This window comes from Tetrahymena thermophila (assembly GCF_000189635.1).
Source record: "Tetrahymena thermophila SB210 genomic scaffold scf_8254747, whole genome shotgun sequence".
NCBI classification, from domain to species: domain Eukaryota; phylum Ciliophora; class Oligohymenophorea; order Hymenostomatida; family Tetrahymenidae; genus Tetrahymena; species Tetrahymena thermophila.
Window position 1 is genome coordinate 403,753 of NW_002476507.1, and position 15,206 is coordinate 418,958.

General features: G+C 21.2%; 5 protein-coding genes across 5 annotated transcripts; 2 read left to right on the top strand and 3 right to left on the bottom strand. All coding sequences in view use genetic code 6, as the record gives it.

The window, feature by feature from the left end:
• Nucleotides 1-557: 557 nt before the first annotated feature.
• TTHERM_00143760 (hypothetical protein) lies at nt 558-1,748 on the top strand (the record flags this gene model as incomplete). Its single annotated transcript, XM_001011115.2, has 4 exons — nt 558-657; nt 776-893; nt 959-1,185; nt 1,606-1,748. 4 exons carry the CDS (start codon nt 558-560, stop codon nt 1,746-1,748), a joined length of 588 nt encoding a protein of 195 aa, XP_001011115.2.
• A 1,389-nt stretch (nt 1,749-3,137) lies between these two features.
• On the bottom strand, nt 3,138-3,869 carry TTHERM_00143770 (inorganic pyrophosphatase; the record flags this gene model as incomplete). Its single annotated transcript, XM_001011116.4, has 1 exon — nt 3,138-3,869. The coding sequence occupies one exon, from the start codon at nt 3,867-3,869 to the stop codon at nt 3,138-3,140; it is 732 nt and encodes a 243-aa protein (XP_001011116.4).
• A 4,987-nt stretch (nt 3,870-8,856) lies between these two features.
• On the top strand, nt 8,857-10,230 carry TTHERM_00143780 (transmembrane protein, putative; the record flags this gene model as incomplete). The annotated part of the gene is made up of 1 exon (XM_001011117.1): nt 8,857-10,230. One exon carries the CDS (start codon nt 8,857-8,859, stop codon nt 10,228-10,230), a length of 1,374 nt encoding a protein of 457 aa, XP_001011117.1.
• Nucleotides 10,231-10,528: 298 nt separating this feature from the next.
• Nucleotides 10,529-11,032, bottom strand: TTHERM_000143799 (transmembrane protein, putative; the record flags this gene model as incomplete). The annotated part of the gene is made up of 1 exon (XM_012796343.1): nt 10,529-11,032. The coding sequence occupies one exon, from the start codon at nt 11,030-11,032 to the stop codon at nt 10,529-10,531; it is 504 nt and encodes a 167-aa protein (XP_012651797.1).
• A 1,942-nt stretch (nt 11,033-12,974) lies between these two features.
• On the bottom strand, nt 12,975-14,243 carry TTHERM_00143800 (plant dual-specificity MAP kinase kinase family domain protein; the record flags this gene model as incomplete). The annotated part of the gene is made up of 1 exon (XM_001011119.1): nt 12,975-14,243. One exon carries the CDS (start codon nt 14,241-14,243, stop codon nt 12,975-12,977), a length of 1,269 nt encoding a protein of 422 aa, XP_001011119.1.
• Nucleotides 14,244-15,206: the final 963 nt, after the last annotated feature.

A 15,206-nucleotide genomic window follows, 5' to 3' on the forward strand; every position in this document is an offset into this window, starting at 1 on the left:
TTTATTTGTCTTAATATTCAAGCTATATTAAAGAATTCGATTAAAATTATATTTTAATCAATTTTTGTTTAAATTATTTTATTAATAAAATCTGATGCTTAATACAATAAATAAAATTGAATTATAAAAAGCAAATAGAAAAAAGGAAAGATTTTAATTAAAAAAAGCAAATTATTAATATTTTCATAAAGACCTTATAATTTAAAATTAATCTAACAAGTAATTCATTTAATATAGTATTTATAAAACTTAATAAGTCATAACATAGAGAGTATTTCCATTCATTCATTTGTATGTATGTTTGTTAAATTTTAGAAGTGTTACTTAATTATATTTAATTAATAAAAAATGTGCTAAATAAATACTTAATATTTATTTTTAATAAAACTGAGCTTATTTAAACATGTATTTATTTGTTTTTTGTCTGGTTGCTTGTTTTAATATTATATGTTTTATTTTAGAATTTAATAAAAATAAAAATTCTTTTTTAATAAACTTTACTGCCTCCTTGCTTTAAATTATTTTATTAAAAAAATTTGGATGATTAATATTACTAAATGAAAATATAAGCATCAATAAAAAGTACATAGAATAAAATAAAGGAGTTTAACTTAAAAAGTAAATTATCTGTAAAGGAAAATTGGAAAAAAGAAGAAGGTAGCTTAATTTTTATTTAAAATATCTATCAGCTAAATACTGCATTAATACTACTTAAAAAATTAATTCAGCATCTTGTTTTTAGTAAATGTTTGCATATCTCATTTTTAAAAAAAAGTTAAATCTTTTTTGACTCTTTAATCTTCTGTCAGTGCTCCTCGACTACACTAAAATTATGATTTCGTAATGATCAAAGGAAACAGAACTTTAAAAGGTTTAACAGCCAAATTTAAAGGGTAATTCTATTTCTATTTTATATTTTTATGAATCACTCTCAAATATTAATATGATAATTTTTTAGTTTAGTAGAAGAGCCAAAGCCTTTATACGTAGTGATGCAAAAAAACGCTGATCCACTAAAATTTTGGGGTAATGAAAAAAATCCTTACTTAGTAAGTTAAGGGTTCGAACTACCTAATACAGCTATAAAATCTCCAAAAAACAAGAATGATATAGATTTAATTTAAAACAATAATCCATAAAAAGTTGCAAGCCCTAAAAATAAAACTTCAATAAAAGCTTAAAAAAGTAATTGATGAATTATTTATTTATTAATTTTTTGTTTTAGTGGAAGTGAATAATTGAACAAAAGATTAAATTTTAAAAATGATGGTTAGCAAAAATATTAAAAAAAATATGATTAAAAATAATAAAATGTAAAAAAATTATTCTTCTAAGATTGCCAAATTAGGATTACAGATTATTTAATTTGAATTTTCTTATCCTTAATAATATAATTAGGATTTGGTTAATTATGAAAGAAAAAAAAGTAAGAATCAAAACAAATTTTTGATCAAATAAAAATGAAAAAAACAATTAAATTAAGAGTTTGCAAAATAATTGATCAAAAGTTATTCCAAACATCTATTTCGAAAAAAGAAACAAAATTTAGAAAAATAGAAGCTGAAAATAAATAAATAAATTAATAAATATTTATTTTTTTAATAGAAGCAGACAAACTGATAGGGATTTTCCCAGAAAACGAAACAAATATTTTTTCTCAAGCGACACATCTTGGAAAGATGAGTCTTCCTCCAATATATCCACGTAAAATTAAGAATAGGTATTTTTAGAGTGCAGTGTAATAATGAAGACAAAATATGATTTAATTGATTACAATTTAATAATAAGATAGTTAGAACGTTTGAACTGTACTATAAATCTTTAGACTAATTGTAAATTATGATGCATAAATATCTTAATTATGATACTGAATAATGATAGCTTATACTAAAATTGAAATATTGAAAGATACTTTTTAATTAATTTAATATTTATTCGTATTAATAACTAAATAATTTGATATTACGCAAACAAACTTAATTTTCTATCAAAAATTTATCTATGTATCAATAAATTTAATCTTAAAGAAAACTTCTCAATCTAATTCCTAGCCTTTTCAGGATGTGTTATAAAAACCAAATATTAATTTTTCTCAATTTGCAGAGCCAAAATAATATTTCAAACATTTGAATATAAAATTGTGAATAGTAAGAAATATGATGATCCTTAAAAAAAACTATTTTAAGCTCTTTTTTAATATTAAAAATTTAAAATCTTTGAAAATAGTAATAGTATTAATCAATGATTTAATGAGAATTTGACTAGTTTATACAAAAACAGTTCTATTCAATAGAAAAAAAATCTTTGTTTTGTTTGTGTTCAGGTCAAATAAAGGAAAAAAATAAAATACTAAAATTCTAAAAGAATCAGAGATAGATAGATATTAAATATTTACATAAATATTTTTTTGAGAATGAGAAGCATATTCTTTACATTAATTTTACTTTTTTGTTTAAAAATATATTTTATAATTCATGTTTTAAAAAGTCTACTTTAAAAACAGAAAAATGGATGACTTTCAATTCATTATTTCATTTGTATTATTAAATTATAAACAAAGAATTTAACATGACACAAAAATATATAAATACTTTTCATTGAATAGGTTTTAATTTAATTTCTACTGTACTAATATTTTAAATACTACTTTTTTTAAGATCTATCTTACTAACTAATTAATTAATTTGTTAAATAGCTCTTTATTAATTTTTGCCTTTTTTTACTATTTTGATATTTAATTTTAAGCTAAAATTAAGCAGTATATGTGAATGAATCTTATATTAAGCTTGCTATTTTTATGCTTATGGATTTAATTATATTCGCCTTCAGTTTTACCTATTAAACTATGAAAGTGTTGACAATCTATTTCTTTATATATTATTCTATGTGTTAAGAGATAAACTATTAAATTACGAGTCAAATTTCAATGCTGCATTTTATAAATGATGACGAATGGATTGTTATTAGTATGATATATATATATGTCTACTAGAAAATTGAAATATTCAAAGAGAAGTCTTGATAAATATATTTATTTATACAGTTTTATTATAATCAAAAGAAAGAAATTGTAAAGTTAGAGTCTTTCTTTCTTTCTGTTTATGTATGTTTATTTGGTTAGAGTTTCAATACCTTCCTCATAATGCAGGAGTGCTATTACCTTATCTAATTTCTCTATCATAGAGTTCGATAGATTCTCTAACAATTTATTGAGCTTTTTCTTTTCCTTAGAATTCTTAGACCTTAACATCCTTCTTTTCAAGCTTTTTGTAGTCTTCGAAGAATCTTTGAATCTATTAGAGCAAATGTTCAGGTAAGTCAGTTAAGTCGTTGAAGTGGTTAACTGAGACGTCATTAGCAGCAACAGCAATAATCTTGTCATCTATTTCACCACCATCAATCATATGCATGACACCAATAACTTTAGCATCGATAAGACATAAGGGTTCAACATCGACACTGCAGAGGACCAAGATGTCTAAAGGATCTTTATCATCGCAGTAGGTTTAAGGGATGAATCCATAGTTAGCAGGATAATGGACAGCAGAGAAAAGAACTCTGTCGAGCTTGAGCATACCTGAATCCTTATCTAATTCGTACTTAGCCTTAGATCCCTTGGGAATTTCAATAACGGCGGTGACTACTTCTGGAACCTTTTCACCGATTGAAACACAATGCCAGGGGTTCTTAGAGTATTTAGTTCTGGTGTTTGACATTTTTAATATTTTGAAGTGTTTGTTTTTTTTTTGTTAGTGTATAAATGTAATTTAATTTTTTTAATATATTACAATTAATGCAAAGTTTTATTTGTTTGTATTTGTACTGATATTTTTTATCTGTTTAAATTAATTTAAATTAAGAGGATTCATCTAATTCTAGATATTAATGCGAACTATTATAGGAATAGTCAAAAAATGATACACAATACTCAAATGATGTAATAAATAGTAGAATACGAATTCATTTGATTTAATCTGTCTAAAAGCTTTCAATAATTCATAATATACTTTACATAACAACCACCTTTCTCATTTTTGCTAATCGATTATCTCATACATTATGTCTTCCAAAAATGCTTGTTTTCCTCAACATCAAGTAACATTCATAAAGGTGTATAAATAAAGACTGATTCATACGACATGTCTTATTGTTTTAAGAACATAATAAATTAAATTAAAAATGCAAATTATCATGTTTCTACTATTAAAGATAATTCCTATAAAATTTCTTATTGTTTTTTAAGCTAAATTATTAATGCTAGAATTATTGATTTTAAATTATACTTTAGAAAATAAAATTCATCTTAAGACCTAATTAAATAATAATCATCCACTTTCATACAACATTCTAAAATTCATAGTCTATCATTTTAAAATTTTTATACTTTTTAATATGGTGTTAACATATTTGAAAACTATTTTTCCTTTTTTACTTCAATGTTAACAAAAAATAAGAATATTATTTAAATGCAATTTTTTGAAAGCTGTTTTTGCTTTTATCATTTAATCTAATTAAATTCTATGACGAACTAATTATCATACGCCTCTGAAACGCTGATTTTATTAATTATTATTATATAAATTCATAGTGATGATATTCATCTTAATTAAAACTATAATTTCATTCATTTCTCATTTCAATTATCATATGAAACAAGTATATCTAATATATTCTAATTTCTAAAAATCAGAAACGAAAATATCTCATCAACAAAGTAACATCAGAAATAAATATTAGATCAAAAATCTTTATTCTAATTTTAAAAACGAAATAAGCTATCTGCTATAAAATTACTAAGTATTATTTGTTTTTTATACAATCAAATAAATCCAAAATCATATTATAAAAAAATAAATTTTTCTATTTTCACTTTTAAAAAAATTATCTTAGAATAGAAGTTCATCTAATAAAAAAATAGAAAAATATGTGTTATAAATTTGATTATATGTTTTAAGAGTAGACAGTTTTTTTAAATTATTCATTTTTTAAAATAACTTATAGAAAGTTAAAAAAAAAAGTAAAAAATATTTATAAAAACTTATTAAATATTTTAATAAACCTCAAAAAGTTATAATTTTAAATTAATCTCAAATAAAATAAAGAAAAGTTTAACAAAGGAATTAAAAAAATTTTTTTAAAGTAAAAAAAGCTTTTTTAAAAATTAATTGTATTATATTTCTATAAAATTGACGAAGTATTGACGAGCCATTATTTTTTAGATAAAAAGTTTATAATTTCATATAAAATAGCATTTCTTAGCATCTAAATATCAAAAATATTTCAATGTTAATTCATACAATATTATAATTAATTTAAAATATTTACAAAAATTCAACAAATATTTTTTAGCTGAATAATCATACTTATAATATTTAAAAATATAAAAAAAATAATTAAGCTTTTTGATTTTTATTTAAATTCAAAAATTATTTTTTTACCACTCTAAAAAATTATTATAACTCAAAAATTTAGCTCTTTGATTTAAAAATTCATTTTTTATCCAAAATTGAAAATTATTTACAATAAAGTCTACTCTCATCAAAAGTTTTATTCATAGTTTGGACTTATAAAATAATAAATTAATTAATAGAGTATTAGATTTATGTAAATTTAATCTTAATAAAAAAATGTTTAATCTTATTTATTCAATAAAAAGTATAATTAAATCTTGAAAATAGTTATTATTATTTAAATTCATACTCATTTTTTTAATTTACTAACGTTAACATTTAATTTTAATAAATAATAAAAAGATTAAATGGTTTTTTCTATTAATGTTAATATTTTTTATATGTTTAAATATATGATAGTATTCTTTCGACTTAAAGTATTCAGATATTTTATGCTAAAAAAATTTTATTTATAGTGCTGTTTGAGTTTTAAAATAATTTAAAAAACGATTAGTTTCAATAAAAAATTTAAATATTGATAGAAATGTATCCATTTATCCTTATTATTTTGTATTTATTTTTGATTGATAAAAAAATATGACTGTTAAAATTAAATAAACACAATATAATAAAAGCTATTAAATAATAAAATCAAGAGATATACAGGAGAAATTATTTTTCTTTTTTTAGAATTTAAGTAAACTAACAAAGATAAAAATATCTATTTAGTAATTCATTTTAATATATTATTATTATTATTAAAATTGAAAAAAAAAAAATTAAGAATTTTGGAATAGCTATTAAGAAATATAATGTGCTAATTTGGAGGTTAATTAATAATTAAAACATTTTAAATAGATTAAAATAAGAAATTGAATAAAATAATATTTTACTTAATATGTATTAAAACAAAATAAATATTTTCTAAATATTTTTAATTGATTAAATATTTTAGGGTAGTATTAATCTAATTAATTAAATTTATTCTTATAATTGATTTACAGGAAAACATATTAATCTTATCTGAAATGCTTTTAATAATATTGAATTGTCTTTAAAATAAATTTAAACATTTTATAAATAATTTTAAGGAATATTAATGTATTACTTAATTAAAAATATCAAATAAATATTCTTTTTTTTTAAATTCAAATAAAATAATAGTGTAAAAACATATTTTATTTTATTAAAGTATTTCTAGAGTCAATACAAAAAAGTTTATTTTTCTAATTTAAAAATAGCTAAAAAAGTATTTATTAAAAGAGATGAATGCTTTTTATTTTTTTTCAAATAAATGTTTATAAAAACACTCTAACATTTTTTTAAAGTTCAAATTTTTTGTTTTTTGTACTCTAAAATATCTAAGAAAAATATAAAAATATTTATAAAATAAGAGTAAAACTACTCATAATTATGAAATTTAATAAAAAAAATATTATTATAAAATAAATTTGCCTACAAAGCCTAATTTGATAATAAATTCTTATATTTGCTCAAAAGTGAACTTAATATGATAAAAATAAAAAATATTTATCAAGATAATTTAGTTAAATATTAATAAACCTTTTATTTACTTGTTAGTAGGATTTTTATTTACAAAATATTTTCTTAACTTTAGTTTATAAATTTGCTTTGGAAAAAATTATGTTAAAATTAATAATTAATGAAATAGTTCTTTTGTAATGCATTTTTATATTATGGACAAATATAAATTTAAATATAATTCTTAGAAGGAGAGTAATATTAAAATAAACCAAAATTAAATAGAGTAAATATTATCGTAATTAATTTGCTTACAATTTATCGTATCAAATTAGCTTTTAATTTATGCTAATCTTATTCTAAGTTATCATTTAAATTTAAATAATATATATTATTTCATATTAAATCTATCAAATAACTTTTTTTGATAAAACGTAAATTTAATTTGATGAAAAAAAATAAATTACTTTTATAATGAAATTTATTATCTGAACAAAAAAATCAGTGTAATAATGAGTTGTTTAAAATTACAAATAAATACATCAGAGACAATTTTATAGGATCAAAATTATCTGATTTGGTTGGGTTTGAGTTTGTAAAATATATTTATTTATATGTTTATTAGCTGATTTTATGAGAAAAGATATTTTTTATCTTTTTCGAGTATGATGTTCGAAGTAGTTTATTATTAATTTAATGAAGCCAAATAAGTTTAGAATATTTTGAATATTAATGATCAATTAAAATTGTATGGGTGTAATAATAATGTTGAAAGATATACTTATTTATTTATTTTAGGATAATATTTATGCATAGAGATATTTTTTTCTTCTGTTCTATAATCCTTATAAATACATAAAAATGATTAAATAATACAGTATTATAAGTTATGAAATAAATAAATTGAATATTGTTTAAGACAGTTTATTCGTAAATGCGTTAAATTATAGAATTAAATAATTATACGTTTGTAAAAATGAATACTTAAAATTCAATAAAAATAAAAGATTAAATATTATTAAAAGCCACTATCTAGTTCAATTACTTAAAGTACATAATTAACGAACGTGTGAAATAAATAAGTAAAGGATGTAAAAATAAAGACAATAATAAATTTGGTTATATTTTCTTATTTTTAGTATATAACCAATTTTTACATATTTTTAGTTTAGTAAAATATATTATTTTTTAGATTAGAAATATGAATGAATGGTTGGCTATTTTTAGAAAAATATTTCTGATAAATTAAAAATATTTAACATAGTTTGAAAGAAAAGCAGTCCCTAATCTGAATCAGAAATAATGATTGGCTTATTATTAAAAAGAGAAATTTATTTACTAATAGGTTAGTTAGATAGTATGCTTAAAGAGGTAAGCTAAAGGATAAAAAATACAGAATAGCTATTAAATTTATTGGATGGTTTAATACAGTACTTTATTTGTTTTTTTTTATTTAGATCATGAATATAAATAGCAAGACAAAAGTCAAAAAAATTTGAAATATGAATGTGATTTAATAAGATCACAGTTTGAGGTTATTCTAATTATAAATCATATTTAAAAATAAGTTTCTAAGCTTGGATAGATTGTTTTTGTTAGTTTGTTAGACTAATAATTTGACTGTCAAAAATTTCTTCCCATAAATTTATTATTAGGCAAAGCAAGCAATCAATTTAGTTAATTGTTTCTGAGTGTCTTAAATTAGTTAATCAAATGAATTCATGTGTTTAATTTTGCGAAGTCCTATCCTATTTTTAATGATTCTATTAATTTTACTAGTTTTTTTTTTAATTTAAGTGGTTTTGTTTGATCGAGTAGTAAAAGAAATAAATTACAAAAGGAGTGAGAGTAGGGAGTAAAAATCAATTTTATCGCTAATACATTTATCAGTTTAAAAGGCTCAAACAAGGTAAAAGTAAAACAAAATCCTTAATAATACCAAAGACAACAATCATAAAAACCACCTTCATTAAGTAAGTAAAAAATGTTTAAATAACTTTTGAATTTGATTTGCATCCTCTTAACCATGGTCAGCACAAAGCTTGTCTACTGTTACACTTGCTTGATTAGTTTCATCGTCATGTTAGTCAATATTATCTTCCCCTCTTTGACTAAAAAATATAATTCAAAATCTGCTTCTCTTGATTAAGATGAATTAGAAATTTTAAAGTAGTAAATTTCATCCTCTTTTACTAAGGTATAGTCAAGCGATACCTTCCCCGTATCTATGGATTCATCATTCAACTCTCATGTTGCTCTAGATGTTATTGAATCTCAAAACTAGAGATACTAAGATTACATTAAATTCAAATAATAGATGAAGAAAAAGCAAAATAAAAATGGTTAGCTAAGCTAATTAATATTATCAACCAGTACCAATATGTCTGATAACTAATATTTAAATGTCAACAATTCTTATAGAAATGAAGCATCTGTAATAGAATCTACCAACGTTCTCCTACCAAGTACTGATGGAGCTGCCTGTGAATCTGAAAACAAATTTTATGTTGCTAATTCTTAAGTAATACAAGATTTTAAAAACACATTCTAAAACAAATGCTACCTCGATAATAGTAATGATAATAAGTGTCTTGCAGAAAGCAAAAAAGAGAATTATTTAGGTTAGATTTCTATCGATTGTAACTGTTAGGATTTAGAATGTGAAGCTAAGTCTACCAAAAAATAAGTTCATTAGAGAAATCCTATTAAGAACTACACATCATACTATTTAACTAACTTAAATAGAAAATATAACAGCAAACTAAATGCAAAATCTGAAATAGAAAACAACTATGTAGATGAAAAAGCTTCCCAAGATGATTAAGATTTTGAAGAAGAATTAGAAGTAGAAGAAGAAGAAGATATCTCTACTGAAGACTCATCTGCTAATAACTCTGAGGATGAAGACACCTCAAATTAACAAAAGGATCAAGAAAACTCAGAAAAAGTCGAAGATTAAGACTAATTGCAAGAATTCAAAGAATAAACTTTGCATTAAGGAGGAGATAGGGATATTAAATAAAATTATTTAATGAATTAACAAGTCATCATGAAGCCTTAACCATAAGCTTCTCCTTTCTAACCCAAAATCAGCAAAATGAGATCTACTGATTAAAATATCGAATAATTAAACCAACAAGTCATTTAAACTTAACTCCATAACTATTTCAATTTGGATTTCCTTCAAATTAAGAAGGTCAAGATCGACTCTAACTTCAACTTCCATGAATAACTTGAAACCATCTGCTCCCGAAAAAGATGCCCATGCTTAAAGTTTAAGCGAAGATTTTAGAGAGTGCGCTCAGTCTTAGCAAACAAAACAAAGTTACCAACTATTCTTGAAAACTTTGCTTACTGAAAAGCCAATTACATAAATTATTCTTTTACATAATATTTTAATTTAGTTTTAATGGATGAATGATTAAAAAATTCTAACAGCTTGAAAACTTAAATGGCCTTTGATGATTCTTTAACTTTAATTCTGTTTGGGATTGCTACTTTTTAAAATTAGTTAATTCTGCTTAATTTATGCAAAATATTACTAATTTAAAAGAAAACATCCTAACTTAATATCTTGATAAAAAGTTAAAAAAAGGCAAGCTTTTATAATGGAAAACAAAGCAAAAAGTATATTTAAGTTATAACCAACATAAAATTCATTAGAACAAAATTAATATTATTATGATTTATGCAGTGGTAAAATAAATAAATTAATAAAATAAACAATAATAGATGGAAATCACTGTATAAAATTAAAGAATAATAGAGCGATAATGCAAAATTAATAATAATAGTAATAATTAATTGGCTTTTTATAGTTGAAAACAAGAATGTTAGGTAATGACGGCTTTTACAATGTGCTCTAAGTTTACAGAAAAAGGTGAAAATTTGAATGTTAGGGAGCAAAACTTATACAAAAGAAACCTAAAAATATGACCAAATTAAGTATTAGAATCGAACTTACTTGTGGTTTTTGACATTAGTTAAAGTGATAGGTATAGTAAAATTAATTCAGTAAACACAATTTATTAATCAAAATTTAATTCTTAGTTTATCGTTTTAAGTTAAGCTAATAATTAATTACCTTAGAATTCAAGTAAAATTTAGATTATACTGTGATATTAGTAAAGATAAATTAAGGCTAGTTGCAAAACAAACATTTAATTTTAGTTAGTTTCATTATAAACAAATTAAAAACTTAGCTAGTGGATATTTAAAATTTCAAATCAAAGAGAATGTTATAAATGAAAATAAGTGTGTAAAAGAACTAAGAATATTATAAATAATTTTACAAACCAATAAAATTTCACATTAATAATTAATTACTTTTAGAAAATTTATTTACAACTAAAATTCTTTTACACATATTTATCCAATTTTATCTTAATAATCCAAATCTTCTTGAATTGAAAATTAATTTTAGAAATACCTTAATAAACAAAAATTCGAATGAATAATCTTCCATAAATCTGCTCAGGATTTTTGATTTAATTAAACCAAAAGAAAAATTTTTAAAGAAATCTTCAAGATCAAAAATCTTTCCCAACTATTTAAATCTTTAGAGACTTATAATTAGAACAATTAATTTTACTTATGAAATTTAGTCCTAGTTCATTCACAATAACAAATTTAGAGTAATATACAAATTAGTGATAGTAAATTATTATTTAGTAATATAGATAATTATGATATAAACTTTCATTTTGAAGGTTTTACTGTATCAATTTAAAAAAGAAAGAATAGGAAAATAATTTTCAATAAAGAGATAAGTTGCAAAATCAATTAATTGCAAACAAAACAAAACTAATTAATTTAATCTAAAAGAGAAAAAATATGAGTTTTCAAATAAATAAGAATAAGGTTTAAAAAAATCACTTACTTAAATTATTAAAAATTCACCACATTTAAAAAGCCATCCTAATATTGAGATCGAATAATTCAAAATTATCTATGTATTTAGATAGATAAAGAACAAATAGACCATCCTTGCTTTAAGGAGCTATCTTGCAGTCTGAAGCAAACATGTTATATACAAAGCAGCTTCTATCCCTGCCTACCTACAACTGTTATCAGAAAATTATTAATTATTATTTTATTTCAAATAAATCAAATTTCAAATTATTATTATTACTTTTACATATGCATTTATCGTTTCCATCTTTATTATTAAGATCTTTTTAATTGCTTTGATTATTATTTTTTTATTTTAATTAACCTATTTATTGTCTTTCTTATATGATCTTTTTATCAAAATTTAACATATTTATTTATATTTTTAACTTTTATATATATTAAATTTTATTACTTTAATGCTTATTTTTTACCTTTTAAGATACTAAATTATTCATATTCATATCTAATGATTATTTTTTTTATGATAAAAATAATTTTTTACCTAACACTAAATATATTCTAATAATTTGATAATATTATTATGTTATAAGAATCTTTAAATCTTATATGTAATGAATTTAAGCAGTAATTATATTTAAATGCCTCTTTTTAAATTATAATCAATAGTAAATAATAGATTACTTATTAGAAATTATCCCAAAAATAAATTATAATAAAAGTAATTCTAAATAACTATTTTTATTTTCAATAAATACATCTAATTGACTGTATATTAAAAATTTTGATTATATGTATGGTAAGATTATATTTATTGTTGCTTTTATGAATTAAGTTTGTTAATTAATAAATTTAATTTTTTTTAACTTATTGATTAATTTTTTGAGACAATATTGAAAATTTATTTGAGAAAATATTATTAAAGAGTTTCGAGTATGTATTTAATATTTTAAAAATTTAGTACACAATATAAAATTAGTATTAAATAAGCTTATTATGTTAATAATTTAATTATTTAAATGTTTGTAGGATAAGGATAGAATATTTAAAATGTTTTTTTAATAAAAATTTATGAAGGAAATTAGAAGTGTTTCAATTATGTTGATAACTTCATTTTACGAAATTCTTCGTAAAATGATAGATTTATAATTTATTTAAAAGGAGTATTGTTAAATAATATATTTTTTAATTGGTTAAATGGGGTTTTTGTTAGTTTTTAGTATTTGATTGTTCTAAATTTTGAATTATTGTTCATTCATTCATAATAGTAAGCCATTTTACAAATATTGGTTACAACTTAGCTGTTTTTCCATGGCAAGTTTTTACAAATGGGAGTTCTAAAAGTTATACAACATCAGCTCTTTCTTTTGGATTTATTTTAGTGCATTATTCTACAAATTATATGAATTCTTTTGATTTAATGCTATTCAATTCTGGAATACTAAAATTCATTACTTTTGCAAGTATTTCAAAAAAGCTTGCATTTTCATTTAACTAAAGTGGATTTTTAGACTCTGAGAATTCCAACAAGAGCAATCCAAAACTCCAAATATCTGTTTTTACTGAATAACTTTCACCACTAAGACGCTCAGGAGACATGTAAATTGAAGTTCCCACAAATGTTTATCTTTCGTCTAGAGTAGCATTTATAGCTCCGCAGATTCCAAGATCTGATATTTTAATTTCTCCTTTAGAGTTAACAAGGATATTACCTGGCTTTATATCTCTATGAATGATGTGAAGATCTTTATGAAGGTACTTGAGTCCCTTTAGGATTTAGTAAGTCAAATATTTAAGAACTACTTCACTTACTTTACCTCCAGCCTTTTTAAGAAGTGAGTCCAAAGTTCCAACATCCATGTACTCTAATATTATATGAAGCTTTCCTTCAGTATAAAAAGCGCCATAATAAGTTACTATATATGGAGATTGGCAGATAAATAGAGTTTTTACTTCCATAAGTATTTTCTAACGAAGCTCTATATCATCTACCATGATAATTTCCTTCATAGCATATATTTTTCCGTCCTTTTTATGACACACTTTATAAACTTTTCCGAAGGCTCCTTTACCTAATTCACTTACTACTTCAAAGTCTTCATATTTAAAATCGACATTTTTTAAAAGAATGTTTACAACTCTCATATCTTTATCTAACTATTCAATAATGTTCTACTTATTTTCAAGTTAAAGCTTTTAAAACATTTCAGCTAAATTTTAGTCCATAATTTTCTCTTGTTTAATGATATTTTCTTCTATTTGAGTTTTATTTTTAGATAGGCACTCGAGATCGAATTTTAAGTTGAGGCTTTTAGAAGAAGGAGATTTACTAAATCCAATGCTTTAATTGGGTGACACAATATATTAAAGAGATAGTGAAGTCATCCTTTAATTTTAATTATTTGGCGTCACTTAATCTATGTCTTCTTCGCAGACTTAACTTATTTATTCTTAGAGTTTATTTAAATTTTAAATCTTAGTTGAAAATGAACCACTATTTTTTAAGCTATTGATTTCCATTTAATATTAATATTTCTTTTAATATTTAACTAATTATAAGTAAATATATACAAATTTTTTTGATACTTAATTTAAAAAGAAGAAAATTTGGATATATTAATTGCGTTATAAATACTGATATAATACTGACTGACAATATAAAAATAACTCAATTGCTTTCATTAATTATAAGTTATTTTTTAAAATAAAATAGAAAAAATTATGTTTTTATTATCTAAATAATAAATATAAATAACTTACCCTAAATGTAACTCGAATGGTAATAACTGAGTCAATTGTTGGCTCTAAGAAGCAAATAAAATTCTATTCAATTAACTAATTTACTTTCTTCTTCCTCTTCTTGTAAGATTTCCAATCTGAAAATTTGCATTTCCCAAATATTATTCCTTTACTTATATCAATGACAAGTTATAATTGTAAGATACTTTTTGAACTTTGTAATTAATTTATAGGACTCCGCTGTCTTAAATTTAGTTTTTCAAATCAATCTATTACAAAATTATTTTCATTAATATAAAAATTAAAGTATCTACTATCAGTTACAAAAACTGATTATTTTTACAAATTTATGTTTAATAGCTTAATTTTGTGCTAAAATGTATTATTATAATTTTTTTTATTGAGTACTTTTATATTTTTTATCAAATTAATAAGTAAAGCAAAAATATAATGGTTTGAAGCAAAATCAAAATTATAATTTACATTTTTGAATAAAAAGGATGAGTTTTTGAAATTTTTATTTCATATTTAAATGAGTTTAAAATTTATTAACAGAATATTAGTTAGTATAATTGTCAATTTTTGTTAAAAACAATAAAATATTGCTAAAATTCAATAAAAAATTTTCTGGTGTCTATTAAAACAAATAAATTCGATACTAAATTACTATTGAAATTAAAAGCTTCTCATATACTATGCAAATTTAATAGCTAAATTTAAGAAAAAATTAGTTAAAAATAAAAA